The sequence below is a fragment of the Hemitrygon akajei genome, chromosome 5 (assembly GCF_048418815.1).
Source record: "Hemitrygon akajei chromosome 5, sHemAka1.3, whole genome shotgun sequence".
NCBI classification, from domain to species: Eukaryota; Metazoa; Chordata; class Chondrichthyes; order Myliobatiformes; family Dasyatidae; genus Hemitrygon; species Hemitrygon akajei.
Genome location: NC_133128.1, coordinates 142,068,828 through 142,095,330, shown reverse-complemented (window position 1 = coordinate 142,095,330; position 26,503 = coordinate 142,068,828). Strand labels below are relative to the sequence as shown.

Genomic DNA, 26,503 nt, shown 5'->3' with positions numbered 1-26,503 from the left:
ACTTCATCAAGGTTGATATGCACTATCATTTCAGTAACATAATCCTAGCAAGCTTTAAATAGTCTTTCTCTTCTTCCTGCCGATTTTCCTTCTTTATCTGTTAACCCACCTCTACTTTTCATTTGTAGAGAATATATCACATTTGTTCTAGCCTTGCTATTGCATAGAGTTAACAAGTTTACACAGATGTACAACCAGATGTTCAACTACTTCTATGCCAGCTTTGAGAAAGATTGCATACAAACACTTCAGCTAAGCATTGTTTATCATTTAGAGTTCATGTTTAATTTGAGTGTGTTTTTTTTTAAGTTGCATTTAATAGTATGGAAGAAATGTCTTTTCTCTTTAAACATTTATCTGATTTTATTATTAATCACTGGAGTTACAGCCAGCCAAAAGCTGTTCAGTTTATGCATAATTATGCTTGTGGATTGGTGTATACTCTAGTAGGGAAAATGAACAAATGGATGTTCACTGATGCACTTGGATGTAAAAATTAGTGAGTGCTATCCCAACTGTTTAAATTCTGTAAAATGTATTTCTAAATAAACAAAATATACTTGACTGCGGTGGTATGAGAAAATTACAAGTGATGATATACCATTCAATGTATGGAATATTCAGATCACCCACGATGCCCGCATACACATCTTGCTCAGATTTTATTTTCCATACCCAGGAATCTAGCAAGAAGACAAACAGGCATCACTGATTGAGTGGGATCTCTGGCAGCACAATGGACCCTCATAGCATTTAATAGAATGCAAAGCTGGTTAAAATATTAATTCCTGTCACAGTTTCAAATGCATGTCAAAAGACAGGGAAATAACTTGTTAATAATGACTGAAAAATAAAGTTAAGAGCATTAAATATTTACAATTTAATAGAAACATTAAGTTTAAATAATAAAACAAAACAACTTCCTCATTCTTCAGACATTGATTATAATGAAATCTTTGTTCCTTCCCCAAGTCTCAGGCAGATTATCAGTCTAAATTTATGGAATCCATATTAAGTATAACAACAAAATGAACCTGTCCAAGTCTGGGACTTGCAGAAGAAGCGATGAATGCTAGCGTTATCTTTGGAGTAAGATTAACTAACCACAGCTTGCAGGATTCACTCATTAAATTGCTAAACGTCTCTTATCTTTCATCTTGAATGATAGATACATTCATTTTGTAACTACAAATGCAAATACAACCAAAGTGGTTTTCAAAGTACATTTTTTAAACAGTTCCTTCCAGTCAGTTGAAATTGTATTGCAAAAAATAATTTGGCATGGTAATAATTTACCTTTCACCTATTTTCATATGTAAGCATGCTTGAAAGTGACCATAGAAGGTTACAGATGCCAGTGGAAATGAGTACCTCATTCTGGTAGCAGTTGTCCTACCCTGACTCAAGTTTGATAGTTTGGATAACTATGAAGCAAGAGCAGTGAGCTAGAAAACTGCACACTAACTGCATACAAAGCTTCAGAAGGTTTTCCAGTTACAGTTAATCTTTGACAGCATCTGAGTGAGAGGTATGCAATAAATGTACAAATGTTGGCCTTGGCTTTCTCCACCATCCAGTGAGTCAGTCTTTCTACTCCAGTTGGTAGCTGGGTTTCCAGCCCTCAGCCTTCACCTTCAGTAGAAGGTCAGAGAATTCTGTAAAAAAAAATGTTAGAAACGTAATGAAATTTGCCTGATAAATCAGAATTATGAAGAGAGACAAATGAGAGGAAGCCTGTGAGGTTACACAGATGGCCAAAGCAACACGCACAAAATGCAGGAGGATCTCAACAGCCCAGGCAGCATCCAAGAGTAAACAATCAGCTTTTGGAACTGAGGCCCTTCATCAGGACTCCTGATGAAGGGTCTCAGCCCAAAATGTTGACTGTTTACTCCTTTCAATAGATGCTGCCTGGCTTCCAGCATTTTGAGTGTGTTGCTTTGGATTTCCAGTATCTGCAGATTTTCTCTTGTTTGTGATACCACAGGTGGCCAAATATGTGTCCCACGTTTCTCCCAAATTCCATGAAATGTGTGATCTCCTTTTGTATTTACTGTGTAACAATCTGCTGAACTGGAATATAAAATATAAAGGAAGTTTACCAAATACAAATGCAAGATCAAAAGAAAAGGGTGGAGAAATGCAGCTCCTATTTTTAAAAAAAGGGTACTAAACTATTCTTGTGTGTTAGCTGGAGAGTTCTAACTTTGCACAGGCCTGTATCACAAGTTGCTTCATTTGTGATCTGTACACTTAGTTAATATTCATTGCCGATTCCTAGGAACATTAACACTGCTTTGGCATTTTGTAAATTGTTGAAAGGACTCCACTGACTGCTAAGTATCCAGACTAGAGGAGAGGGTGGAAGAAGGAAATCGGCCATTTGGCTTTGTCAGGCTGCCATAATTCAGTGGTGGAAGCAATGGAATTTCAAACATTAGTCCTGGTGCCTGCTTGTAAAATGGAAGAATGTCAGTGGAAGTCGGCACACGTACATAGATATGTACTACAGCTGAGACCATAGAAACTTGATGAAATTGGCATGTGGGAAAAGTGTGAAATATTAACTGGAGGTTCTTGACCCCAGCAGAATCCAGACCCTTCTGGAACTAAAATGCTCGGAAGACATTACTATTCTTATTATGACCCTGATGAATACTACTTGTTATTCCTGGCAGTGGCATGAAAAGTTTCAACAAGATGTTCATAGGCTATACCATATCTTTTGAACAAGGCAATGTTTGTATGCTTTGCAGCATTTGTTCACTTCCTTTTCAAACTCTGTCACCAAATAAACAACAGTGGAGAGGGTACTTATGTTTCAGTTTAACTCTTCAGTTTTATTTTTTGCAACCAAAAGGGAGATGATACAACTTTTAGCTTCTCAATCCTCTGCTAATAATTCTTCATAGTTAAAAGGAAACAAATTGTTTTTTGATGGATTATATTCGGTATTTCAAGAGGGATTACATCAAAATAACCAACGGGCAACTATTTGATCATGCCACTGTTAAATTACAAAGTATTTTGCTACAGATTGTAAAGTATACCATATCTTTTTCATAGTTATTAATTCACATTATTTCCTCCTGGCACAGGAAGGCATATGTAGAACATTCTGGAACCAACAGCTTCTTGTTTAAATTTTGAATTCTTTTACAATGAAATTTTGGCTTTGCAGGGGCTTTCATGTGGGGGAAAAATGTAACCTGAAACGGATTGAAAATTAATCATAAAGGATTGTATTTAACTCTTTTGATGTTCATTTTTCAGACATTTGAATTTCTTCATATTCTACCAGATTGGTTGCTGAACTGGGTTAATCTTGATTTTAATTTTAATTTTTTTTCTCTAGTTTTCTTTTCAAATGAAGGGGGGAAGAAAGGAAAAAGTACCCATTTCTATTTCCTTTGGATTAGTTCCAGAACCATTTTTGAGGTTGATTATGACATATAATTTAGTGGTTCAAATATCCACTAGAATTTAATGGCAGCATAATTTCAGCTAGAACTCAGCCCAGAACAGGAGCACATTGCACATACATATACACACATACCTACACACATTCATAGCTAAATTACCAGATGGCGTGTTTATTACAGCCAGGAAAATGAATATATTTTATTGTAAATTTCATGACCATCTCAGACCATGCACTGTCAGTGCATGAACAGTTTGAGAGAGCTAATGCCTTTGCCTGAAATTACTCAATAATTAAAAAAGAAATATGAGAATGTTTTATAGATTTCTTTGAGATTTTAGAGATAATTTTGTATTTCAAATGAAACAGATGTCCTATTTGATTAACTCTTTTCCTTCCCTGCTTGTGAGATGAAACTAAGATGGAAAACAATCCTGAGATGAAACACATTATGATAAAATACAAATAATCTCAGTGGGAGAGTGATGTTCTTTGATACTTATAAGTTTTGTAAAATCAGTACATTCTCTTCCAAAGGCTGTGGTTACATGTATGAAGTTAGCAGTTATTTCCTATCAAATTATTAGGAGTAAAATTTCTACTTCCAAGTGTATTGTACACAAGAGCTTAATATGTAAGTTAGCAAGGGAGATTTAAATTTGCTTTGTATATCTCAAATCTCATTTCTTTCTGAAAATTGCACGTGGAAGAACCTCATCAACTAAGTGAAAACATAAATCCTCCAATATTCAGATAAAAACTTGTCTTTGGTTCAGGTTAGTTTACTTAACAAAAAGGAAGAAAAATCTGACCTTATCCCTTCCACACTCCTCTCCAGTTAATGGAGAGTCACCTGGATTTGATCCCGAACGAAAAGTTTTTATCCATGCTTTGCCTTTCCTAGGATTTTACAACTTCTGTAGTGTGTGATAATTTCATGCCTTTTTTTAAGATCAAAGTAGCTGATAGAAAGCTGAATCAGCTTCACCTGAATTGTATTCATCCAAGCTGCCTATTACTGTCTGAAATACATCCTTAAGTTCAATGAGTGGTCAATTGTCCCAGAGCAAATCGAAATTTTAATACTTACATCAATGCTTTTGGAGGAACCCAAATAATTAACACAGATTAAATTACATCAATGCATCCTGCAGCTTAAATTTTGTGAAGGTTATTGATTATTCACTCAGTTACATGCCCCTGGTTTTCTTCAGTTTATGATGGATTAATAGGAAGTCATATCTTCCAGTCTTTATTGCGTTATAATGAAAAGACTGCAACATTGAAACGACTAATCGTCTTTCAACATGGATAATTAACTTACTTCATTGGATAATAATGGCAAGCTAAGATTTATAAATGTATGAATATTTTTCTATTTGCTGATATGGCTTCAGCACATTTTATAAAAGCAAAAATGTTTTGAAATGGGGACACAAAATTTTAAATACTGAAATCTGGAGCAACAAACAGTCTGCTGGAGAAACTAAGTGTTTAGCATACTTTTGAAATTGCAATTTACTTTCCTAAAAGCATGTGTAGAAGAAAAGAATACTAAAAAGTGATATGCAGGGCAATGTTGCCTGTCCCAAGATTGGTAATATCTAATAATCTGTTGCCTCATCTTATACATCCTTCCTTTGTCTCTTAAAGCCAGATTTGTCACATTCTTTACAATACACAGATGTTATCATGTACATAGAGTACTGTAAGAAGACCCCCTTTATTATCCCAACATAAAACTTGACACATTGTCACTAATTTATAATAGGTGCCCCTTATGCTGTATAGCTTTATTGAATTATTGAATGTTCTATATTCCAAAGTGGATCTCATTTGATTGTTTAAAAGGTGATTGTTTGGGATGGAGCCTTGACCATCTCACCCCTGAACTTTTTAATAGGTTAAACTTGAAGCAGACATTTTTCAAAGTTAGATTGTCTTGACCCTGGATATATTTGTCATTTGCCCTGTTTTTGTCTCATAAACAAACATTTTGGATCCAGACACTGTGGAATTTCTTGGGTGAATTTCATGCCTACCATTTATCTCTTAATTTTTAGCAACAGACAACCTAACATATTTGATAGCTTTATTAATGGAAAAGAACATTTTTCTTTCACTTTCCATTAAAGTTAATTGTTAGTTTTGTCTTTTTTTTCAGCTTGAACCATTTTCACAAGACATACTGCAGCAAAGACCAAATCCCAATGCTGTTCAATCCATTGAGAATGTAATCGAAATACAGAGTGAGTCTATAAAGTTGCAAATTTACAATTTTCTAATGTATCCATTGGAGTGATTGACTGCACTGAATTAACTAACTTTTATGATATTTGATTTAGTGGCTTAAATATCCTACTGTCAAGCTTCAAAGCTTAACTTTTATTCAGGAAAAAAAATCAGATTAAATATAATAATGTCATGCACTGTCACTAAATATTGGTATACAGAAAGCATCTGGCGGCAGACTCTTTCTCTGCAAAGACAGGAAAGCTCAGTCTTTTAAAGGCAAAGGAGATGGAAGTATGCTTTAAGATTAACTCACTGTGGTGCACAAGCATGGTGGTTCTGTCTCAGTCCTGCTCACCTGACCCAGAACATCTAGCAGTCAAATATGTTCCATTTTTTTCTGCCGAGAGAACCTTCCACCATCGTCCTAGTAGCGGTGTACATTGTACCTCAGGCCAACATCAGACAGGCACTGGAGGAGCTGAGCAACATAATCAGCAGGCATGGAACTGTGCACCCTGATGCCTTCCCTATCATTGCACTTACTTCCAGCATATCAGTAGATGAGGGCTTACAGGACTGATTTGAGTCAGTGGACTGGACAATAGTTCGGGATTCATCTTTGAGTCTGAATAAATATGTCATAGTTGTCATCGACTTCATCAAGACCCGTGTGGATGTGTGTGTGCCTTTGAAAACATGTTGGATATATCCACACGAAAAGCTGTGGATGAACCAGAAGATTCGTAGTCTTTTGAGGGCTGGATCTGTAACATTCAATACTGGTGATCTGGAACTATACACGAAGTCCAGGTACGACCTACAGAAGTCTATTTTAAGGGCGATAAAATAATTCTGATTGAGATTAGAGACAGAATCGGAACCACGTCAGCTCTGGCAGGGTTTGTAGGCCATTACTTCCATAAAGGAAAGCCTAACATCATTGAATGGCTGTGATGCTTTACTGGCAAATGAGCTCAATGTTGTTTATGCATGCTTTGAAAGGGAGAGTAAAACTACACCTGTGCGAATCCTTGCAGCATTAGGTGACCATGTGATCTCTATCTCTGAGGCCCGTCATAACATCTTTCAAAAGGGCGAATCCTCGCAAGGCATCAGGCCCAGATGGTGTACTTGGTAGTACTCTGGAAACCTGTGCCAGCTAACTGGCGAGAGTGTTCAAGGATATCTTCAATCTCTCACCACTGCAGTTGGAGGTTCCCACCTGCTTCAAAAAGGCATCAATCATACCATTGCCCAAGAAGAGCAGGTGAGTTTTTTCAACAACTACCTTCCAGAGGCACTCACATCTACTGTGATGAAGTGCTTTAAGAGGTTGGTCATGGCTAGAATCAACTCCTGCTTAAGCAAGGACCTGCAATTTGCCTATCACCACAATAGGTCTACAGCAGATGCAATCATACTGGCTCTCCACTGGGCCTTGAATCACATGGACAATAGTAATACATATGTCAGGCTGCTGTTTATTGATTACAGTTCAGTTTTCAACACATTCATACCCTGAGTTCTAATCAATAAGGTTTAAAACCTAGGCCTCTGTACCTCCCTCTTTAACTGTCTCCTTGACTTTTTCACTGGGAGACCACGGTCTCTGGAGATCAGAAATAACATCTCCTCCTCACTGATAATCAACACTAACGCACCTCAAGGATGCCTACTTAGCCCACTGCTCTACTCGCTCTGCACCCACAATTGTATGGCTAGACCCAATTCAAATGCCATCTATAAATTGGCCAACGGCACAACTATTGTTGGCAGAATTTCAGATGGTGACGAGGAGGCGTACGTGAGCAAGATAAATCAGCTGGTTAAGTGGTGTTGCAGCAATAACCTTGCACTCAACATCAGTAGCACCAAGAATTGATTATGGTCTTCAGGAAGGGGAAATTGAGGGAACACACTCCAGTCCTCATTGAGGGATCAGCTGTGGAAAGGGAGAACGGTTTCAGGTTCCTGAGTATCAATATCTCTGAGGATCTATCCTGAGCCCAACATATTGATGCAATTACAAAGAAGGCATGACAATCTATATATTTCATTAGGTGTTAGAGGAGAATTGGTATGCCATCAAAGACACTTGCAAATTTCTACAAATATACCATGGTTGCATCACTAACTGGTATGGAGGGTCCACTGTACAGGATCTGAAAAAGCTGCAGAAAGTTGTAAACTCAGCCAACTCTATCATGGGCACCAGCCTCTCCAACTTCGAGGATATCTTCAAAAGGTGATACCTCAAAAAGGTGATATTAAGGTCCCTCATCACCCAAGACATGCAGTCTTCTTATTGCTACCATCAAGAAGGGGGTACAAGAGTCTGAGGACTCACACTCAATATTTCAGGAATTGATTTTTTCCCTCTGCCATCAGATTTCTGAATAGACAATAAACCCATGAACAACACTACCTCAGTATATTTTACTCTATTTTTGCACTAGTTATTTAATTTCTTTGTTTTCTATATACTTTATATTGTAGTTTATAGTTATTATTATGTATTGCAATGTACTGTTGCTGCAAAACCATAAATTTCATGACACATGTATGCCAGTGATAATCAATCTGTTTCTGATTCTGAATCTCAGTTAAATGGGAAGAATGAGCCCCCAGCCTTTCCGTCTTTACCTTCAGTGTCCTGTTGAGAGTGTTCTCAACCCTTTGAGCCAAAATAGGATTTTTTGAGTAATTTCTTTGTAAGAGCATCCAAGAATGTCTTTGCATATTGTCTGAGAATTTGAAGTTTGACAAACTCAGTCTTTTATAAGAAATGCATAAATGTCCCTGGACAATTGCATTTTTGTATCATGTTTGTAAAGTATAAATAAGTGTACTGTCCATTCTCAAGTGCAGTCAACTTGAGTTACCATTGCATGTGACTATATATGTTTTGAGTGATTTACTGCCATGAGCTTTCTGCGGATTCTGTGAACTTGCCTGCTAGCTGTTTAGTTAAACTTCTAGCCAAGACTCCTTTAGAGGAGGCGAGAAAGAAAACTGATTAATTCACACTTGACGAAGGGTCTCAGCCTGAAACATCGACAGTGCTTCTCCCTATAGATGCTGCCTGGCCTGCTGCGTTCCACAACATTTTGTGTGTGTTTGAATTTCCAGCATCTGCAGATTTTCTCGTGTTTGCAATTTACACTAATCTCATCTTGACATCATTTCCTAATATTCTATATAGTGTGACATTAAGAGTGTGTAGTTAAATAAGAACAAAAGAAATAGGAGCAGGAGTAGGCCATCTGGCCCGTCAAGCCTGCTCTGCCATTCAATAAGATCATGGTGATCTGATCAACTCCACCTACTTGCTTTTTCCACCAACCCTTAATTCCCCAATTATGTAAAAATCTAATACATTTCTTGTATCATAGACATCTATCTAGAATACAAGAAATTTTAAAAAGTCATTTATTCTGCCATTTTAGCTTTAGAAGGTATGACTGCCCTCTAGAGCTAAAATGGCAGAATAAATTACTTTTTTATAATTTATTGTATTCTTTAAGTGTATTAATTAGTAAAGGATTTAAAGAAAGAAATGACAAATGCCTTAAATTGGTGATACAATAAAGATGGTTGAAAAGATAAGATTATTAACAAATCTTTATTTCTTTAAATATGCATAGGTCTTTAGAAACAATCACAGGTTGCTGATACAGAATTTAAGTATTAGAATGAAATACTCAACTATGTGTGTTAATGGTTAAATTTCTCTTACGGATATTCAAGTTTGACTTGCTTGACGCTACTATAACCTAGCAATCAAAATTAAAGCAATTAAAGGTGATTAAATTTGTACAGCAACCACAGTAACTTATTTCAGGGTAATCAATAAGTGAAGTTTCAGCATCCTTAATTTAAATAGACAGTAGTGAAATTTAATTTGTTGTTCAAATAGCTGCAGGCAGGACATCTAAGGTTGTTTTTCTTTTGTATGGGAAAATCTGCTGTGGAGAAAGTAAATATTATATTCATGAAATGAAACCAAGCAAGTATTCACAAATAGTCTCAGAAGGACTTTAAATTTAGCCTGTTTTAATAAAATATTTACAAGGTAAATTTTTATCATTTCCACTAGAGGGTACTTTTTATGATCCTGAGCAAATGCAGTTTTAGGATTAAAGAGCCTACTCAAATATTTCTATAAAAACTTCCTTCCAGTTAATACTCACAGTTATAAAAATGCAATTCTATTATTATAATTTGTGGAATGAGCATTGTGTGTTTAAATAATAGACTTTTATGTGCAACTTAAATAGTATTAGCATGTTTAAAGTAACAACACTTTCTTGATTTTATGTCTTTGCTGGCAGCTTCTCTCTACTGATAGACAATTATTTATCCTTAGGTAAATACTGGAAGTCACTCCAGCGATTATCCTCCACAGTTGGCTACTCACTGATAGAGGCCCAAAAGTGCGACAAGGAAGAGGCTGACACAGTGACAGCTATGGCTTCATTGTCAATGGGAGTTAAACAAGGGCCTGATGCTGAGAAAAGGTGAGACAGAGGAATCTCTTTCTCAACACTGTAAATAAAACATTTCTGTGTTGCTAGCTGGGAGATGGGGTTAGCCTCCCTGAAAAATAGTACTTCCGACAAACATGTGTGTGTATGGACCTGTTCAGAACCATGACTAAGAAGACTTTGTCTTTTCTGTTTAAGTTATTTGTGTATTTTCTTTTTCTGCAGGCCAGATGATGAGCCCATGGAGGAAGAGCCACCAATGTAGTTGCCAGCTGGAGTTCTCTCTTTTGCACACAATATCTTTATTTCTCTAACTCTGCCAGACTTCATTCTATATCTCCTGTGTCCTGCTGTGGTGTTCTTCCAGAATACAAGGACAACTGGGCAAAATGCTGGCAATAAACAAAAAGTAAAAGATTTTTTTTTACCTCTGTCCATCCTGAAATAGGTTTGTGGGACAGCCAGCATTTACTTTGGCAGAGTCACGAAGGAGGTGTAATCTCAAAAGCTCTGCTCTGAGTTTACCTACTCAAAAGTTCTCCTGTCTCAGGCAGTCAACCACTGTTTCTATTGTTCTTGTCCTTTAACGAAGAAGTTCATGCCATCTATGAGTCCAGATGCATTGATTGTAATCTCAACAAAACCAAGTGGCATATAGTAATAATTCGAAGAACATTACAATGTGGTGAGAAAGACTATATTGGAATGGAAGAGACGCATGGGGTATTTTCTAAGAAGCCCTTTGAAGACATGAGTGTATGTGCCTTTTTAACAACAGATGGTTGCTGACTTTTGAATTGGGGAGCAATGCCTTAAAAGTGTGGAAATAATTCCTCCGCTGTTGTGATGTGGAAAAGATGGTGGTGAAGCCTCTTTCCTGGCATGCGTGCAAAAAAGGTCCAGTCATTAGCTGGATTTTCATACCTAGTTGGAGTACCATTTTTGCTGTTTTTTCCAAACAAAACCTAGCCTATTTTAAGGTAGTTGCCAGTCCAGAGTGGCAGATTATACTGTTGAATATTGTCAGGTTATCATTAAAGCCTGCTTTACTTATTATGCTGGGTTTATATAACACTGAGTAGTATAGGGAATCAACCAATAACAAAGCATGTGTTAGGTTGACTTGCAACAGATAAACATGTTTAAAGATTGGAATGTTAATCAAAAGCATGACACAGGACTTGTTTCCAACTTCCACTTCTGAGGTCCTCATTTCTAATAGAAGCTGAAAACATAAACCAATAATAATCTGTTATCCATTAGACAATAAGAGGGTTTTTTTGTGAAAAAAAGACCAGGTAATTTGTTAATAGTACAGGAGATAATCATGTACAAATGTTTCCTTAACAGACCAAGTTTGATTTTATTATGTGGGCACTTATAAAGGAAATGATGGCTTTTACTGAAGATGAGAGAAGATGGATTGTGGACACTTAGAGGAGCACCTCACTATGAATGTTTGTGGTCAGACTTGGCAACTACCTTAACCATTGCATTTTTTATTTGTGTTCATTTTTACTCCTGGTAAACCATTTAACAAAATATTATCTACTTTTTATATAAAGAGATCCTTATGTTTTTAAATCATGTTTCATAAGACCTAATAACTTGCATTTTTAATTACTTTTTGGTGAGAATTCCAGTTATTTTACCCACTGATATTTCGATGAATTTTTTTAACTTTTCTTTTGTGATTACTCCTTGGTTCCAGTCTAATTTTAATCTTCTGTATTCTTCCCCACCCCCTACATGGAACATAGCTTTTTGATGGCTTAAAGAAGTGTACTGGACATTTTCAGGAGGATGTACTTTGAGTGAGGGATCTTGTTCAAACTTTGTGTAACAATTCCAGTTGGTGTATATTACTATATGTTCTGTTATAAGTAGATTTATAAATGAAGTCTTGTAAGAATAGTATTGCAAGGTGATATCATACCCATTTAAATATGAGTAATACTACAGTGATACTATATTTGATATTTGTAACTGGTTGCACTGCAGAAGGCTGCCATTTGCTAAGGGGGAATTAGCATTAAGGTTTTCAGTTGTTCCACTCTGAAAACAAGAAGGAAGAGTGATTTTTATTTTGTTGGACTGGTTGTTTTTACATTGTGGTCCAGGAGCTGTGCTTACCAGCTATTGACAGGGGTGGGAAGAGCTTGGCCCTGAGCCCTTGGTTGATTCCATTCTGCAGGTGCTTGGGTTGGCCCCAGAATGTGACTAATGCTGGTTGAGGATTGGGCTGTAAAACAGCATTACCACTGGAGTGTGGGAGAAGGCACACTGTCCTGCCATCTGTTAATGTACACAAGCACGCTCACTCCAGAATTTATGGGACAACTGACATGGGGGTCATTAACTAGTAACTTTTTTCTCTGAGTAAATGGTTTTCATTCCTCCTTTTTGTAATGGTTGCTTGAAGCTTAATGAATTTAGCTCTGTGAAGAGTATGTGGAGCATGTGTGCGTGTGCGAGACGTTTGGCAACACTGAATAAGGGCACTACTGTATTTTTGTTTTAAAACAGATTTACACAACATAAAATATAACCAGCTGTAATCTTTAAGATGGTGTTCCACACTTTCTATAGGATTATGTATGTTTGATTGCAAAGCAATTAACACATCAATTCTGTGACTTTTAAGAAACTGTTTGCATCTACTCTTGATGTTAAACATTCCTTTAAATAAGTGGAGTTAAGTATTCATTCCTTCTTTTGATAAGATGAATTTAAACATTGTTTTTAAAGGGCCCATTGTTTGTTTTATTTCAAGGGGCATTGATCTTTATTTTCATTTAGGGGAGTCAGTGAGCTTGCATGTGCCACAAACAGAAGATACCATTTGTTCTGTACAGGTATGCACGCAATTTGCATCAAGTTATTTCTGGGGCAGTTTACCAAGTTTTGCTTTTTTTTCCTTGGCATCTGCAGACGAGGATTGACAAATTTTTTTCTGATGAACATACCAGATAACCTCAGAAGGAGATGCATCTTTTATTAAAATATCTTCAAATATCACTCTTTAATACTGTTATTAATTGATACTTAAATTTGACAAAAAATATCTAGCACTTGTGTCATACAAATAGACTATTGCATAATCTGCATATAAAATTTTAAGAACACAGTAAAGAATACTTGTAAAACTGTTAACTGCCTGTGTCGTCTTGGGGCCAACCCTTTTGAGACAAGCAATTTTTTTCTGGACTAAGTATTTAAGATCATAAACAATTAACCTTTCAGCGCAGCTGTTCTTTATCTCTGCCACCATAAATTGTGTAGCGGTAATCCACTTAGCAGTTGTGTATTGTGATCGATGTGGATGAATATTTACAAAGAAAGGTTTTTTTGGGAGTGATATTGTTGTTACGATGCAGGAGTGATGGCTACCTGACAGCCTCACTTTCCTTTGTTTTGATATTGACTGCAAAGTATCACGTTACAGTGTATTACATTTTGTGCTCCATAGTGGAGGCGCCTTTTGTTTTCTTTTCCAATTTGAGGGGAGGAAAGAGTGACAGAAGAGTTTTAAAGTTAGTTCACCCAAAATCTTTTATTTCAGGTATGTAGTAATGAAAATTGTAACTATATTTTATCCTTCTTTGTACCTATCCACACACAAAATGATGCCACCTTTGTTATCAGTACCAGTAAACTGATTTTCTGTATTTTAGCCACAATCAATTATTGTATGAACCTACTTTATTGGTGATAGCCTTATTGTGGTAGCTTTTGATGGTCTTCATTTGCCTGTTGAAATGGGTCAGCCTTTCAGACTGACTAATGGTGTATCTCCTTGACAGTACAGACTTCATTTTTGACTTTATTAGGAGTCCAGTATTTTGTACCACATTATGACAACTTGCTATTGTGGTGTAAATAAAACTAATTACAACATCACATTTAAAGTTGTGCTTTCCTTATTTTAGAGTTATGTCTTACTTAATTAAAACTTGGAAGAAGTTGATCAAACTAGGTTAATCCGGAAGAAAATCATCTGTTTCCAATTATCTTTGATTATATTGTTTCTGTTTGACAGATTGTCATCGGAATTATATTCAAAGGATCCAAAAGTTTGAAATATAAATAGTGAAACATTATTATTGCAAGCTCTTGTCTTGAAGTGTGATCTCTTATCCTGACTCCAATTTCACTTCATTAGCAACTAAAGATTATAGCAACATCTTTACTCAGTGATGTGACTAGTTCCATTGTGTATAAATAACCACCCCATCCCACCCAATTATCTATCTTTGTTTCTCTCCTTTTCATCATTTACATGTTGTCTGTCATGAAATTAGTCCCAGGTTCTGGCTAAAGCCAGAGTATCAATTGGTTCTGTTGTCTAGAGAGCAGATCTCGGTGACCTGAACTTCAACTATTAAAAATTGTCATTTTCAAAGCCACTTTTATTTTCTGCTACATCTTAGAAACTAGAGCAAGTTATTTTGAATATCTTTCTATCTCTTCCCTGAAAATTTGGGTTCTAATTTCCATTCACCACTGAGCTAAATTTCTTGTTCACTGCAAACGGTCCCCCTAAAGCATTCTACAGAGCAGAGCAAGGTATCTGCCAACACAGATGCCTTGTGCAGGAAGGCACAGAGTCGACTGTACTTCCTTAGAAGGTTGGCGTCATTCAATGTTTGTAGTGAGATGCTGAAGATGTTCTATAGGTCAGTTGTGGAGAGCGCCCTCTTCTTTGTGGTGGCGTGTTGGGGAGGCAGCATTAAGAAGAGGGACGCCTCACATCTTAATAAGCTGGTAAGGAAGGTGGGCTCTGTCGTGAGCAAAGTACTGGAGAGTATAACATCGGTAGCAGAGCGAAGGGTGCTGAGTAGGCTACGGTCAATTATGGAAAACCCTGAACATCCTCTACATAGCACCATCCAGAGACAGAGAAGCAGTTTCAGCGACAGGTTGCTATCGATGCAATGCTCCTCAGACAGGATGAAGAGATCAATACTCCCCAATGCCATTCGGCTTTACAATTCAACCGCCAGGAGTAAGATAGGTTAAAGTGCCGGGGTTAGGACTCAATGTATTTAAGTAAACTACTTAAGAACTTTTTAAAAGCTATTATTAATGCTTTTTGAGAGGGTGATTTTAGATGCATATCATATTTTTACTGAGTTAAGTATTGTATGTAATTAGTTTTGCTACAATAAGTGTATGGGACATTGGAAAAAATGTTGTATTTCCCCATGGGGATGAATAAAGTATCTATCTATCTATCTAAAGGAGATTGATATGCAAGTGGAGGATGCTTGTGACAGATATAGACATTTTGTAAAATGGATGAAGGCAAATGTGATTCTTATTGACTTCAGGAGAATTTGCACTACTCGCACTCCTCTTTACAGCAGTGGAAACTGTGAGCAGTTTCAAACTCCCGGGAGTGCACATCTTGCACAATCTCTCATGGTCCCAGAACACATCCTTCATAATCAGGGAAGCTCACCAACATCTCTACTTACTGAGAAGGCTGAATTGTGAATGACTATGCACATCTACAGTACACGTACATCCTTCTACAGATGCACAATTGGGCATCCTAACATGCTGCATCACTGCACGATATGGAAAGTGCACTGTGACAGACAGGAATGCTGTATAAACGGTAGTCAAAACTGCCCAGTGCATCACGGGGATCAAGGATGTATATGCAGAAAGGTGCCAGAAAAAGCCTAGTGACATCATACTCATCAACTGTTTGTCCCACTATTTTCAGGAAAAAGGCTATGTAACATCCATGCCAGAACCACCAGACTCAAAAACAATTACTTTCCCCAAGCAGTAAGTCTGATCAACACTTTCACCCACTAACCCAGCACTCCACACCTCGGGTAAAAGATTTTATAAACTTCTAAACAATCTCCCTTCAGCCTCCAATGATCCAGGGGAAAAAAACCTCTCCATATAACTCTCACTCTTTTCCAAAGTCTTCATATCCTTCCTGTAGTGGGATAATCAGAATTGTGCACTGTTCCAGATGCAACCTAATCAGTTTTATATAGCTGCAACATGATTCCCTTACTCTTGCACTCAATACACTGACCAATGAAGAAAAGAATGTCATATGCCTTCTTTACCATCCTGTCTGCTTGTATCTTCAGTGAGCTTTGGGCTTGGACTCAAGAGCCGTCTGTATATTAATGCTGTTAACGGTCCTGCTATTAACTGTATACTTTCCATTTACTTTTGATCTCCCAAAGTACAACACCTCACATTTGCCTGGATTGAACTCCATCTGCCATTATTTTTGCTCTTACCTGTCCTGCTGTATAACTTGATACTCTTCTACACTGTCTGCAACTCCACCAATGTTTGGGTTGTCTACATGTTCTAGTCAACCATCTACATTTTCATCCAGGTCATCACAAACAACAGAGGCCCCAATACCAGTCCCTGCGAAACACCACTAGTTACAGGACTCCAAACAGACTAGCACCCATCCACTTTTTATATAGGTGTCAATTCTGAATCCAATGCAGTAACATTGATAAGTGCCATTAAAGTGGTGGGCCAAAAAGCCTAATGAATCTTTTCTACATATTCTATTACCATATCCCTGGTGAGACCACACCTGGAGTATTGTGTACAGTTTTGGTCTCCAGGGTTAAGGAAGGACATCCTGGCTGTAGAGGAAGTGCAGCGTAGATTCACGAGGTTAATTCCTGGGATGTCTGGACTGTCTTATGCAGAGAGGTTAGAGAGACTGGGCTTGTACATGCTGGAATTAAGGAGATTGAGATGGGATCTGATTGCAGCATATAAGATTATTAAGGAATTGGACAAGATAGGGGCAGGAAATATGTTCCAGATGCTAGGAGAGTCCAGTACCAGAGGGCATGGTTTGAGAATAAGGGGCCGGTCATTTAGGACAGAGTTAAGGAAAAACTTCTTCTCCCAGAGAGTTGAGGGGGTCTGGAATGCACTGCCTCGGAAGGTAGTGGAGGCCAATTCTCCGGATGCTTTCAAGAAGGAGCTAGATAGGTATCTTATGGATAGGGGAATCAAGGGATATGAGGACAAGGCAGGAACCGGGTATTGATAGTAGTTGATCAGCCATGATCTCAAAATGGCTCGAAGGGCCGAATGGTCTATTTCTGCACCTATTGTCTATTGTCTATCCCTCTGTGGTGTGGTGACTAGAAATGCATACAACACTCCAAGTGTTGTTTAAACAATGGTATGTACAGCTCCAACATGACATCCCAAATATTATATTCACAGCCTCAACATATGAAGTCAAACATGCCAGTGCTTTCTTCACTTTCACAAGTCATTGGATATATTTAAAGCAAACATGGATAGATTCTTGATTAGTAAGTGTGTCAAAGGTTATGGGGAAAAGGGGATTGAGAGGAAAATAAATCAGCCATGATGGAATGGTGGAGCAGGCAGGCTTGATAGGCAAATAGCTTAATTCTGCTCCTATGTTTTACGATCTTATCCTTTTCACTTGTACACTATGGACTTGGACCTCAAGCTCTCCCTTCTGCATATGTCCTAGAAAATTTGACTTACTGAAATGCAGCAGTTCATATTTGTCTGGATTACATTTCTTTTACCACCACTCTACCCAACTATCCAGCTGAACTGTCTGCTTCAAGTGCTCTGCAAAATGCTCACCCCTATATGTGTTTGTTTTCTTTGATGCTGAGGAAACCATATTATGAGCACCAATTGCAGAATACTCAGCTGGAAGAAATACCAGTGAATCACTGCGTTCTTGGATTGTGTGAAGGAAAGAGAGAAAAAGGGTAGTGCATTTCCTTTCATCATATTGAAAGTGCTGAGTGGCTGGTGAGATGAACAGCAGACCTTGAAGTCCCTTCAAAATGTTGAAAGGTGGTGGTAGAATCCCAATGGAGGTGACTGAAGTTACAGAGAACAATCTTTGAATGTGGAGTCTAGTGGGTAGGAGGACTGGGGAATGGATTCCTCTTAGTAAATAATGTGGGAAGGGTAGAAAAATTATCTGTCAGAGTCGGTGGGCTTATATGGCTATATACGCTTGATAGCCCATGCATTAAGATGGGAATGGAAGGGAAGAAAGAGACAGGCAGACTCTGAAAGAGAGAGCAGCATAGAAAATAGCAGCAAAAGTTGCAGAGCTTGAGTTGTGACCAAGTGCAGGAAGTGGCACTAACACATTCATCAATGTAACAGAGGAAGGGTTGTAGGGAAGAGCCTGTTTTGGACTAAGAAAGGAGCTTTGGACTAATGAGTGCTTCCATAGGTACCCATCTGACATGGAGATTGAGTAGATTTAAGGGAAAGTTGTTAAATGGAAATACAAGTTTGTATAGGAAACTATATCATGAGTACACTTCAACAGTGGCTTTCTCTTTGCCACTCTCCCATAAAGCTGTGACTGGTGAAGCACCGGGTAATGGTTGTTGTATGTGCAGTCACTTCCATCTCAGCCATTAAAGCTTGTAATTCCTCCAGAGTTCTCATAGGTATCTTGGTGGCCTCCCTCACTAATCCTCTTCTTGCATAGACACTCAGTTTTTGACGACAGTCTGCTCCAGGCAGACTTACAGCCATGCCATATTCTTTATATTTCTTGATTGACTTAACTGTACTCCAAGGGATATTCAGTAACTTGGAAATTTTCTTGTATCCATCTCCTGACTTGTGCTTGAGTGGTCTTTTGTCTTCATGGTGTAGTTTTTGCCAGGATACTGACTCACCAGCAGTTGGACCTTCCAGATATAGGTGTTTTTTTACTACAATCAATTGAAACACCTTGACTGCACACGGTGATCTCCATTTAACTAATTACATGACTTACTAAAACCAATTGGCTGCACCAGTGATGATTTGATGTGTCATCTTAAAGGGGGTGAATACAAATGCAATCAATTATGTTATGGTTTATATTTGTAATTAATTTAGATCACTTTGTAGAGATCTTTTTTCACTTTGACATGAAAGAGTATTTTTCTGTTGATCAGTGTCAAAAAAAAAATCAAATTAAATCCCTGTGATTCAATGTTGTAAAACAATAAAACTTGAAAACTTCCAGGGGTGGGGGGAGGTAAATACTTTTTATAGGCACTGTATATTAATCATTTATTAACAAACAGTAAAAATTCAATCAAATATTCATGTTCTCCAAGTTACTGAAACTACAATGCTGAGTATTCAACAAACATACCTAGATAAAAGTACACACAGAGCATAACTTCTAAATGGCTATATGCACCACTTACCTTAAACAAAGGAAGAGAAAGAAAGCCCTATCGTGTTATTTCATACCTGGTACATTTGAAACTGGACACCAGGCAGCTAACCAATGGGAAAAGCAGCTGCAGTTTCTAAACTAACCAATCACAACAAAGCAACTTTCAACAGGCTGAATAAGCCATGCTCCCCACTGTACAACCGCCCCTCAAAAAGTTGTGAATGGAACTTTTCATTCACAACCCTCAGGTGATCCAACCCTCAGACTAGTATGACTCTCACAAACCCCCTAAGTTACATATAAAACACGAGTGGAATACCCAATACAGTAAACCCAATTGTCACCCCCCACCCCCCGTATACAACAGGAGTCCTCTAGCCTCCCTGTGCCCCGGAAAGGCTACCTGCCCCACTCAGAATGTAATAGCTAATGAGCTGGTCCCCCATTTAATTTTGTATACTGACTCTCAGATGTGAGCAGCACCAGGTGAGTAATGTTACCCAACCCATTAGGAATGTAGGTGCAGCATTCTTGACCAATAACAAGTGTCACCTTCCTCTGTAAGCAGATAATCTAAGGCTATCAAAATCAGTTCCTGAGACAGTCTGGCCATACCATGCTGAAAAAAAGCTATCATTCAAAACCTTCCTTACTTTTTTTTTAAACTTTTTTTATTGTTTTCAAATAGTTACAGAATAAATATGTATGAGAAAAAAAATGTTACCCAGCCCCCCTCCCCTTAACCCCTCCCCCCTAACATCCCTATTAAAAAAAAAGAGAAAAAAAAAAGGAATGCCTGGATATTGGAGGGTCCCCACACGCTCCACGGAGTTCGTAATAACTTTAGTGTATGCATTTATTTCTTTCCCCAAGTAACCAATTATTTCGTCTTCGGAGCACCTATATATTTAATCCTGTCTTTTGTAAATAAGGGCGCCAAATTTTCAAAAATGTTTCATATTTATCTCTTAAATTGTAAGTGATTTTTTCAAGTGGAATACAGCCATAAATTTCGTTCTTCCAACGATCTATACTTAGATATGTATCCGATTTCCAAGTCACTGCAATAGCTTTTTTGGCTACTGCCAATGCAATTTTTATAAATTCTTTCTGATATTTATTCAATCTGGATATCGGTTTTATCCCTTCAATATTACCTAGTAAAGGTAATATTGGGTTGTGTGGAAGTTGTATTCCAATAATTTGTTCCAGTAAAACTCTTAAATTTGTCCAAAAAGGTTGAATTTTAGAGCAAGACCAAGTAGAATGTAAAAAAGTACCAATTTCTTGGTTACATCGAAAACACTGATCAGATAGATTTGGGTTTAATTTGTTTATTTTTTGTGGTGTAATATATAGTTGATGTAAAAAATTGTATTGCACTAATCTTAATCGAACGTTTATTGTATTTGTCATACTCTCAAGACATAGTCTTGACCAGTTTTTTTCTTCAATTTTGATATTCAAATCACTTTCCCATTTTTGTCTTGACTTATGGACTCCTTGTTAAGTCAAACAGGCCTTCCTTACTTTTTGATAGCTCTCTTACCAACCAGCACAGGTAAGGTGCTCATGGGGTAGTATACATACACGCATATCAACTGCACCCCCCACTCCCTCAGTGGGAACCACGGGTAGGCCTAGGAACTGCATATCTAGTAAGTGCCATTCAGTGTCCAACAAGTGCCCACATCCACAACACCCTTTGGTATAAACACAGCCACCCCAGCATACTGTTCCTGCTCGCATTTGCCATCCACCTTGCACCTTATACCTGTACTCAACATATACTCTGTCAGGTGGGGAAGTCACTCAGAGTCAGGACTTTCTAATTAAACAAATGGTAGGTAGGCAAATACCAGCCCTTGAAGCATTTACTCCACCAGGGCTATTAGGGTTCAAGTTCCTTAAGGCTGTTACCATACTCTTGGTCAAGGTTACCGTGTGCTGAAATAAACTACTCCCTCCCAGCACCCCCAAAACAGAATGCCAAAACTGGAGAAGCCAGTTAATTTTCCCCTCAGTCTTTTCCTTGTCAAAGGGATCAATATCAGTGGCATCCCTTCCGTAATGTACTAAGAAGTCCTCGTGCAGATCAGCAATAGAACCATAGAACATTACAGCGCAGAAACAGGCCCTTTGGCCCTTCTTGGCTGTGCTGAACCATTTTTCTGCCTAGTCCCACTGACCTGCAGCTGGGCCACATCCATCCATGTACCTGTCCAAGTTTTTCTTAAATGTTAAAAGTGAGCCTACATTTACCACTTCATCTGGTAGCTCATTCCACACCCCTCCCACAATGTTCCCTTTAAACTTTTCCCCCTTCACCCTTAACCCATGTCCTCTGTTTTTTTTCTCCCCTAGCCTCAGTGGAAAAAGCCTGCTTGCATTCACTCTATCTATACCCAAGTTATTTTATACACCTCTATCAAATCTCCCCTCATTCTTCTACGCTCCAGGGAATAAAGTCCTAACCTATTTAACCTTTCTCTGTAACTCAATTTCTTAAGTCTCAGCAACATCCTTGTAAACCTTCTCTGCACTCTTTCAACCTTATTAATATCCTTCCTGTAATTTGGTGACCAAAACTGCACATAATACTCCAAATTCAGCCTCACCAATGCCTTATACAACCTCACCATGACATTCCAACTCTTATACTCAGTGCTTTGATTTATAAAGGCCAATGTACCAAAAGCTCTCTTTACAACCCTATCTACCTGTGACGCTACTTTTAGGGAATTATGTATCTGTACTCCCAGATCCCTCTGTTCTACTGCACTCCTCAGTGTCCTACCATTTACCTTGTATGTCCTACCTTGGTTTGTCCTTCCAAAGTGCAATACCTCACACTTGTCTGCATTAAACTCCATCTGCCATTTTTCAGTCCATTTTTCCAGCTGATCCAAATCCCTCTGCAAGCTTTGAAAACCTTCCTCACTGCCACTACACCTCCAATCTTTGTATCATCAGCAAATTTGCTGATCCAATTTACCACATTATCGTCCAGATCATTGATATAGATGACAAATAACAATGGACCCAGCACTGATCGCTGTGGCACACCACTAGTCACAGGCCTCCACTCAGAGAAGCAATCCTCCACTACCACTCTCTGGCTTCTTGCATTGACCCAATGTCTAATCCAATTTACTACCTCACCATGTATATCTAGCGACTGAATCTTCCTAACTAACCTCCCATGTGGGACCTTGTCAAAGGCCTTACTGAAGTCCCTGTAGACAATATCCACTCCCTTCCCTTCATCCACTTTCCTGGTAACCTCCTCAAAAAACTAATAGATTGGTTAAACATGACCTAACATTCACAAAGCCATGTTGACTCTCCCTAATAAGTCCCTGTCTATCCAAATACTTGTAGATCCTATCTCTCAGTACTATCTCTTAGTATTCCTTCCAATAATTTACGTACTATTGACATCAACCTTACTGGCCTATAATTTCAGGGATTACTTTTAGAGCCTTTTTTAAACAACGGAACAACATGAGCTATCCTCCAATCCTCTGGCACCTCACCTGTAAATACGGACATTTTAAATATATTTGCCAGGGCCCCTGCAATTTCAACACTAGTCTCCTTCAAGGTCCGAGGGAATACCCTGTTAGGTCCTGGGGATTTATCTACTCTGATTTGCCTCAAGACAGCAAGCACCTCCTCTTCTTAAATGTATAAAATTCTAAAGGGATTGGACAGGCTAGATGCAGGAAGATTGTTTCCGATGTTGGGGAAGTCCAGAACGAGGGGTCACAGTTTAAGGATAAAGGGGAAGCCTTTTAGGACCGAGATGAGGAAAAACTTCTTCACACAGAGAGTGGTGAATCTGTGGAATTCTCTGCCACAGGAAACAGTTGAGGCCGGTTCATTGGCTATATTTAAGAGTAAGTTAGCTAAAGGGATCAGGGGGTATGGAGAGAAAGCAGGTACAGGGTTCTGAGTTGGATGATCAACCATGATCATACTGAATGGCGGTGCAGGCTCGAAGGGCCGAATGGCCTACTCCTGCACCTATTTTCTATGTTTCTTCAATCTATATAGGTTCCATGACCTCACTACCTGTTTGCCTTATTTCCATAGACTCCATGCCAGTTTCCTTAGTAAATACAGACGCAAAAAACCCATTTAAGATCTCCCCCATTTCTTTTGGTTCCATACATAGCCGACCACTCTGATCTTCAAGAGGACCAATTTATCCCTTACTATTATTTTGCTCTTAATATACCTGTAGAAGCTCTTTGGATTATCCTTCACCTTGACTACCAAAGCAACCTCATGTCTTCTTTTAGCCCTCCTGATTTCTTTAAGTATTTTTTTGCACTTTTTATACTCCTCAAACACCTTATTTGCTCCCTGTTGCCGAGACATGTTATACATCTCTCTTTTCTTCTTTATCAGAGTTCTAATATCCCTCGAGAACCAAGGTTTCTTATTCACTTTGCCTTTAATTCTGACAGGAACATACAAACACTACACTCTCAAAATTTCTCCTTTGAAGGCCTCCCACTTACCAATCGCATCCTTGCCAGAGAACAACCTGTCCCAATCCACACTTTTTGGATCCTTTCTCATTTCTTCAAATTTGGCCTTTTTCCAGTTTAGAACCTCAACCCGAGGACCAGATCTATCCATGATCAAACTAATGGTGTTATGATCACTGCAACCAAAGTGTTCCCCTACACACACTTCCGTCACTTGTCCTAACTCGTTTCCTAATAGGAGATCTAATATTGCATCCTATCTAGTCGGTACCTCTATATATTGATTTAGAAAACTTTCCTGGACCCATTTTATAAACTCTAACCCGTCTAAACCTTTAACAGTATGGGAGTACCAATCAATATGTGAAAAATTAAAATCCCCTACTATCATAACTTTATGTTTCCTGCAGTTGTCTGCTATCTCTCTGCAGATTTGCTCCTCCAATTCTCGCTGACTATTGGGTGGTCTATAATACAACCCCATTAATGTGATCATACCTTTTCTGTTTCTCAGCTCCACCCATATGGCCTCGATAGACAAGCCCTCTAATCTGTCCTGCCTGAGCACTGCTGTAACATTTTCCCTGACTAGCAATGCCACCCCCCCCCCCACCACCCTTCATCCCTCTGCCTCTATCACGTCTGAAACATTGGAACCCTGGAACATTAAGCTGCCAGTCCTGCCCCTCCTGTAGCCAAGTTTCACTAATGGCTATAATGTCATAATTCCATGCGTTAATCCAGGCCCTCAGCTCGTCTGCCTTCCCCACAATACTCTTCGCATTGAAATAGACACACTTCAGAAGATTATTACCACCACACACAGCCCTTCTATTTGTGCCTTTGCATGAACTTTTAACATCATTTATTTTCACCCCTGCTCCACTATCTGCTCTGTCACTCTGGTTCCCATCCCCTTGCAAATCTAGTTTAAATTCTCCCCAATAGCACTAACAAACCTCTCTGCAAGGATATTGGTCCTCCTGTAGTTCAGGTGTAATCCGTCTCTCTTGTACAGGTCCCACCTGCCCCAGAAGAGGCCCCAATGATCCATCTGACCCATCGGTCCAATATGCAAATTCAAATGCCATCCCTAGGAACGTATCACAGGATCTCCCACACTTTGCCATTCTGTAATGCAAGGAGGTACAAATGCACTGGCTTGATTAGTCTGCGATTTAGAAAACACAGAACAACAGTCCTACTGGAATTGCTCGCCAAGTGCTTAAGTCTCATTGAAATACGGGCATCTCATATCTGGAGTATGAAATTTCTATCCCATCAACTCAAATTTTGTATAGCCAGTATGAAAAACAAGTCCCTAAAACCAATTGCACCGGGAAACAAGTAACAAAGTAACAAATTCATACATTAAGACACAATAAACATGTAACACGCACAAAATGCTGGAGGAACTCAACAGGCCAGGCAGCATCAATGGAAAAGAGTACAGTCGGTGTTTCGGGCCGAGACCCTTCAGCAGGACTGGAGAAATAAAGCTAAGGAGTAGATTTAAAAGGTGGGGGAAGGGGAGAGAGATACACAAGGTGATTAGGTGAAACCAGGGGGATGGGTGAAGTAAAGAGCTGGGAAGTTGATTGGTGAAAGAGATACCGGGGTGGAGAAGGCAGAATCTAATAGGAGAGGACAGAAGGCCATGGAAGAAAGAAAAAGGGGTGGGAGAGCACCAGGAGGCAAGGGAATAAGGTGAGAGAGGGACAGGGGATGGGGAATGATGGGTTGGGGGAGGGCATTAAAGGAAGTTCCAAGAATCAATGTTCATACCATCAAATTGGAGGCTACCCAGAAGGAATATAAGGTGTTGTTCCTCCAACCTGAGTGTGGCCTCATCACGACAGTGGAGACGTGTCGGAATGGGAAGTGAGATGAACGTGGGTGGCTACTGGGAGATCCCACTCCTTCTGGCAGATGCTTGTGATGGTAGGAGCTTGGCGAAGCGATCTCCCAATCTACATTAGGTCTCATCGAATTACAGAAAGCCACAGTGGGAGCACCGGACCCAGCAGACACACAGGTGAAGTGTCGCCTCACCGGGAAGGACTGTGTGGGGCTCTGAGTGGTAGTGGGGTAGGAGGTGTAGCACTTGTTCCGCTTGCGAGGATAAATGTCAGGAGGTAGATCAGCGGGGAGGGACAAGTGGACACGGAAGTCGCATCAGGAGCAATCCCTACAGAAAGCAGAAGGGGTGTTTGGGGTGGGGGGGGGGGGGGAGGGAAAGACATGCTTGGTAGTGGGATCCTGTTGCAGATGGCGGAGGTTCCAGAGAATTATATGCTGAAGACGGAGGCTGGTGAGGTGGTAGGTAAGGACAAGAGGAACCCTATCCCTCATAGATGTGCATGAAATGGAGGAGATGCGGTTGAGGGCAGCGTGGATGGTGGAGGAAGGGAAGCCCCTTTCTTTGAAAAAGGAGGACATCTTCATTCTGGAATGAAAAGCTTCATCCTGAGAGCAGATGCAGCAGGGATGGGGGGATTGAGAGAAGGAACAGGGTGGGAAGAGGTAGTCCAGGTAGCTGAGAGAGTCTGTGGACTTATTATAGACATCAGTAGATAAGGTGACTCCGGAGATGGAAGCAGAGAGATTGAAAAAGAGGGAGGTGTCAGAAATTGACAGGTAAATTTGAGGACAGGGTGGAAGTTGGAGGCAA

General features: G+C 39.1%; 1 protein-coding gene across 11 annotated transcripts in view; it reads left to right on the top strand.

Moving 5' to 3' along the window:
- hdac4 (histone deacetylase 4) overlaps positions 1–14,042 on the top strand; it is a 436,407-nt gene extending 422,365 nt beyond the window's left edge. For all 11 annotated transcript variants that reach the window (XM_073046732.1, XM_073046730.1, XM_073046731.1 and 8 more), the window contains 3 exons: positions 5,586–5,670; positions 10,023–10,173; positions 10,366–14,042. In XM_073046732.1, the coding sequence (XP_072902833.1) occupies positions 5,586–5,670; positions 10,023–10,173; positions 10,366–10,405 (276 nt within the window). In that variant the 3' untranslated portion in view covers positions 10,406–14,042. The remainder of the gene's footprint in view (positions 1–5,585; positions 5,671–10,022; positions 10,174–10,365) is intronic.
- The last annotated feature ends 12,461 nt before the right edge of the window (positions 14,043–26,503 follow it).